At 34.5% G+C, this 5275-nt stretch overlaps 1 protein-coding gene across 1 annotated transcript; it reads left to right on the top strand.

Moving 5' to 3' along the window:
* The first annotated feature begins 2944 nt into the window (after positions 1-2944).
* LOC119642930 lies at positions 2945-4099 on the top strand. Its single transcript, XM_038042250.1, has 4 exons — positions 2945-3196; positions 3253-3415; positions 3482-3633; positions 3729-4099. Exons 1-3 carry the CDS (start codon positions 3158-3160, stop codon positions 3628-3630), a joined length of 351 nt encoding a protein of 116 aa, XP_037898178.1. The 5' UTR covers positions 2945-3157; the 3' UTR covers positions 3631-3633; positions 3729-4099.
* The last annotated feature ends 1176 nt before the right edge of the window (positions 4100-5275 follow it).

The following is a 5275-nucleotide window of genomic DNA, read 5'->3' as shown; positions in this document are numbered from 1 at the left end:
TTTCTTGAATATTGTTGAGCTCATCGCGTTTCTATTATTATATTTTCTCAATTTTTTCGTACGTAAATTTCGCCTCTGCCGTCAAATTCTTTGCTGTCCTTTCTAATCCTATCGTGTCTAAATTAAAAAAATATATTTTGGTTATTTTGTGGTTGAATAATTTTTATCAAATAAACTTCAACTTGATTAAAATAAACAAATGCGTTTTCTGTAGTTTTTTGCCCGAATTGCTTCATTGGGAGTGTTCTTGATGGACAAATTGTCCCATCAACACGAGCTCTCCCTGAAAGCCGGCTTTTACATTTAAAAAAAAGCCGCAGTGGCCAGGTACCCAAACGAGATGACAGTCATCCACTAAAGATTCATGCAACGTCTTATGAATATCAAACACATATTGATTCTCTGCATCTCTTTTATTTATTAGAAGTAGAGGTGACCTGCTGTCAGCAAAAATAACAAACTTTCTGATACCATCGGAGATAGCAACCTTAATAGCATGTCGAATGGCGAGCTACTCAATAAAAGTTGAGGAAAGTTCCTCCGCCACTTTGACTCGATGTACTGTTTTAGATAGATGTTTCACGACCAAGAAGCGAGATACATTATGTCCGACGGAACCGTCGGTAGCATATACATCGTAGCCGTTGTTGTAATAAAAAAGGACCTTTTCTTAGCATAACATCCTCATACAAGAGAAGTTGACATTTTGTTTTGAGGTAGAGATCGATTCGAGAATGTTCGTGAAGTCTCTGCATTTGCTGGCAATGAAATGGAAGGGAGGAATTGAATCCAACTTATCAAAAATATGATGAAGTTTTTGTTAACAAAAAGTATAGCTGCAAGTAACAGTATCACTGAGAGATATAATTTCCTGAAAAAAGAAAGGAGAAAACACAGTTCATTAACGCACATATTCGTAGATTTGCATTTTTGATCGGCGTAAGAACGTGCTGGAATAATGTTTCCAGTTTTCAAGAATTCCATTAGCCTCTCCTTAATCGTGCGGTTCATAATTTTATAAATGCAGATATTAGCGAAATTGGTCTGAAGTTATTTAAATCATTTAAGTCTTTACCTGCCTTAGGAATAGGCACTACTTTGATACATCGCAAATCTGAGGGTAAAAAGTTAATGGGCAAGCAGTTGTTAATTGCATGCAAGAGAATGCTAAAGCTTCCTCCAGGCAGTGCTCTGAGCATGTCACACTTGAATCCATCACAACCTGCAGCAGTAGCTCTCTTTCTGGAATGTAAAACATACATTAGCTCATGCAATGAAAAAGGGGTGTTGCTGAGACTACTAAAAGGAATCGAAGGTATTGTAATCGGATTGACACTTGGAACGTAGCTCTTGAGCATGTCCAAGTATCTTTTATTCCATACAGCACAACCGATTAATTTTCGACTAGAATGTCGATGACCATTGATATAATTCCAGAAATAACGTGGTTGCCGTTACCACATAAATCTTTAATCGCAATAGCTGTATGTGTCCTTTTCGCCTTTCTAACTGCAGACCTCCATTCTTTCAGTGTTTTCATATATTCATTGTAATTGGCTGGATTGGCATATTTATTCATTTTTTTCCTTCCAGGTTGGTATTTGCGGAAAAGTGTTGACAGGGAAGACTTCCACCAAGGTTCAGGTGGGAAGGACTCAGTGTTACGAAAGATGGTCTAGCAGACCTGATCACAGACTGAAAAGCACTTTGAGTTGATGATAAATCAGAAGGAAGATCAACTTTAGACAGACGGTCCATAAAGAAGTTGCGTGAAATGAAATTTTTTATTTTCTTAACGGAATTGTTACAACTGTGGAATAAAATGAGAGAGTGCTGGCTTTAAATTGATTTTTTCCCATTTCATTCTTTAAATTTTCGGCTTTGGTTTTATGTAGGGGGTGCGGTTTTGATGTTTATTTCCGCTATTTTGTCAAAGTATTTAGAAGTGTTTAAGACTGTTTAAGACTGTGTAAGACTGTTTAAGACTGTTTAATAGGGTTTTATATGGTTTCTATGTTTAATTCCGCTATTTTTTCAAAGTGTTTAGAAGTGTTTAAGACTGGGCTAGGTTTTAATAAACTGTATAAACATTAGTGATTGCACCGCTCAGTGCGAATTCTTTGGCAAAAATATCAATGGTTTGTAAACTTTTTAATTTAATTACTTTCATGTAATATCTTTCTTTTAATATCTTCTTTAATACTATTTCAGGGATTATGCGATAATCTTCTTATGTGTGTAGTACGCACTTGGGATTTGAAAAAACCGCTTTTATTTTGCCCTGCTATGAATACATGCATGTATGATCATCTAATTACTTCAGGCCAAATTAATAAACTGAAGTCTTGAGGCCACAACGAATATATATATATACCAAGTATAACAAAGCCTCTAACATGTGGTGATACTGCTCGCACTATAATATTCATACAATTAAATAAAAGATTGCAAATTTATTCAAATCACCTGTACGAATATATGTAAAAATTAACCCCAAATATTCAAAAATATGCGAAAATCGAACGGCAGGTCTATTAAAATTTACTAAAACTAATCAGCAGAATCTGTCCAGAAATCGTACGAGATCTTCTACGCGACCATAAGGCTGCACATGCTCGCAAGGAATAATGGCATGCGTATATAGGCAACAATAGTGACACGAATTACCTTTTTCCGCAGATAAGGATTATGCAGTAGAAGTGAGCTGCACCGCAGAAATTTTCTCGGGTTCGTGCTGGTAACATTACTGTCCGGAATAAATTTCAGAGAGAAAATAGACACCAACATCACGTGGTCGTAAGTTCCTCCGCGCGCCATCTCCGCCTTCCTCGCAATATTCGCTGCATTCCAATGGTAAGTTTGCATCTATTTTTATTGATTGTTATTTATAACTTAATTATTTATTTTAATTTAATTTTAGATTGAAACATAATAAGTCAATAAAAATTGCTCAGCCTAAAAAGATAATTTTTTTTTCCCGTGAAGGAAAAAAACTTAATAAACTTAACCATTACTTATCTGTGCTCACGAATCAATTTCCCATTGAATCAAACTTCATTCAATGCTTGGCCGATAATCTTAATGCCGAGATAGTTTTGGGGACCATTGCAAATGTTGAGTTATACCTATCTGTTTGTGCGATCAAGAGTTTTATGAAATGTTTTCAAAAATATATCATGAGAAAGCAGTGAGGAAAGTAAGACGAAAATACGATTATTTGAAAACAAGAACTAACCTTACCTTTTTAACTAGTTTGTCGTGTTACATATTTCCGAAGACGCCAGCGCGCATTTTCTTGGTTGTAATTTCATTCAAGATTATTTAACGGTTTGCCTGGACAACCATTATCAACATCAATATTTCATTATGAATAATGTTAAATTTTTTCTTCAAATATTTTTCAAATTATTAGAAAGTAAGTTAATAATCCCTAGAGTTTAAACAAGTTGATTTTCTATATATTTTTCTAAATTCAAAATAGCTCCTATGTTATATACTGATTGTCGTAAATGTAATGAAATTTTGGAATATTATGCTGCCTTAATGTTATTAGATTCATGCTATCGTTTACATCAACATTTTTGCAAATTTGTCTTGGAGGAAAAGTGGATTTTGGCTTTTACCAGTTAGCAAGTATTTAAAATTTATTACAGCTAAATTATTTTACTAATTTATGAATGGAAGTGATTGCTACGGGCTGATTATTATTTTTCTTCTTCTTTTTTTAGTTACCAACATTTCAACATGGACTCCTATGCCGTGAGTTTGGAATTGTGGATAACATGCTTAGGACATTAGGACATTACACCGTGCATAAATTTAATAAAAGAATATTCTTTATATAAGATTTAACAAAATCGTTCACTGCGAGAATTCCTGACCACGTACTTTCAGAGCAGGGCGAGAGATTAAGGGAATTGCTATTGTTTGGCAATGATAAATATAATGTTTCGCTTTTCAGTCTCCGTTCGGACCCAGATTTGCAAAACTTAAGACGCTAAATGGAAACTCTACGGGAGTTGTACGCCCTTCTTTAATTCTTTTTCATATCTACTAAAAAAATATCGTTTTGCTTTCTTTGCTATACTCTAAAGCAAAATTTTATGTTACCATTTTGTTGAACTTTCTTTTTCACTTTTTGTTTCTTGTATCCTTTGTTTTCTTCTACTTAGATCCATGACCAACTACGGCAGTGTGTTGATAGATAAACTTTTGCTGGAAATTTTATGCGCGATTTTACTCATTTATTTATTTTCGTTGTTTTTGTTGTCATGTGTTTAACTTCTTTTTATTATTATTATTATTATTATAATTTTAGACTAATGAAGTAAATTCTTAGACTTTGTCACTCTTTTCCAAATCGCCTTCAACGAAATTAGCAAAATTCTTTGTCGTATACCAAGAGTAGAACATTGCCTCTACGCAGACGATGTATACATTTTTACAAAAGAAAAAGATAGCACGAAGGCAATCAACATCCTCGAATCTATTGGACGAGAGATCTCCGCATGGGCAAACTCGTCGGGGGCTAAAATGTCCATACAAAAATCTAAAAAATTCACATTTGTCGAAAGCAGATTTGCGATGCAGGAAATCTACTGATGCATATTAATGACTTCCCAGTACTAAATATGCCGACACTGCACATTCTCGGACTCACTTTTTCCAACAAATATTGTTGGAAAGCACACTGTCTGCGGTTAAAAAACTCTATTTTAACAAGAGTGAATTTCATTCAGTACGTTGCTGGGAGAAGCAATGCGCATATTAACACTATTGCTTATCTTGCCAAAATGCTTGTGTTAAGCAAGATTGACTATGCTTTGATAATTTATGGCAATAGCTCCAAATCTAATGTCAACATTTCTAAACTGGTCTACCACCAAGCCGTTAGAGCAAGTTGTTATGCTTTTCGGACGACGCCCATAAATAATATTATAATTGAAACTGGTCTCCCAACTTAAGAAAATAGACTTTATGAGTTAAAAGCCAAAATAGTCCCCAAGCTTCTTAATTCAAACAAATCTATTCTCGGTGATGACGTGAGAAAGATTATTATTGCGAAGAAAATTTCAAAGTCACCATCTGCAATTAACTATTGTTTGTACGTCGCAAAGGATTTGAACATTCCCTTAAAAATTTTCCGCTCTTTTGGTGTTAAACCTCCACGGATTTTGAAAGACTGCTCTTTTGACATTTCGCTATCTATGCACAAGAAAGAAAATACACCAAATTACGTCTTCAGGAATCTAATAGCTGAGAAAACCCAAGTATT

This window comes from Glossina fuscipes, unplaced genomic scaffold (genome assembly GCF_014805625.2).
Source record: "Glossina fuscipes isolate IAEA_lab_2018 unplaced genomic scaffold, Yale_Gfus_2 287, whole genome shotgun sequence".
NCBI lineage: Eukaryota > Metazoa > Arthropoda > Insecta > Diptera > Glossinidae > Glossina > Glossina fuscipes.
Note: the sequence above shows the minus strand (reverse complement) of the source record. Positions and strands in the feature narration are given on the sequence as shown.

Excerpts from the sequence above, each read along its gene's own strand:
- LOC119642930 (XM_038042250.1), top strand. The coding sequence starts at position 3,158 with ATGTTTTCAAAAATATATCATGAGAAAGCAGTGAGGAAA. Across the intron at positions 3,197-3,252 it reads ATGAGAAAGCAGTGAGGAAA|TTTGTCGTGTTACATATTTC; the intron begins GTAAGACGAAAA and ends CTTTTTAACTAG. Across the intron at positions 3,416-3,481 it reads ATTTTTCAAATTATTAGAAA|CTCCTATGTTATATACTGAT; the intron begins GTAAGTTAATAA and ends AATTCAAAATAG.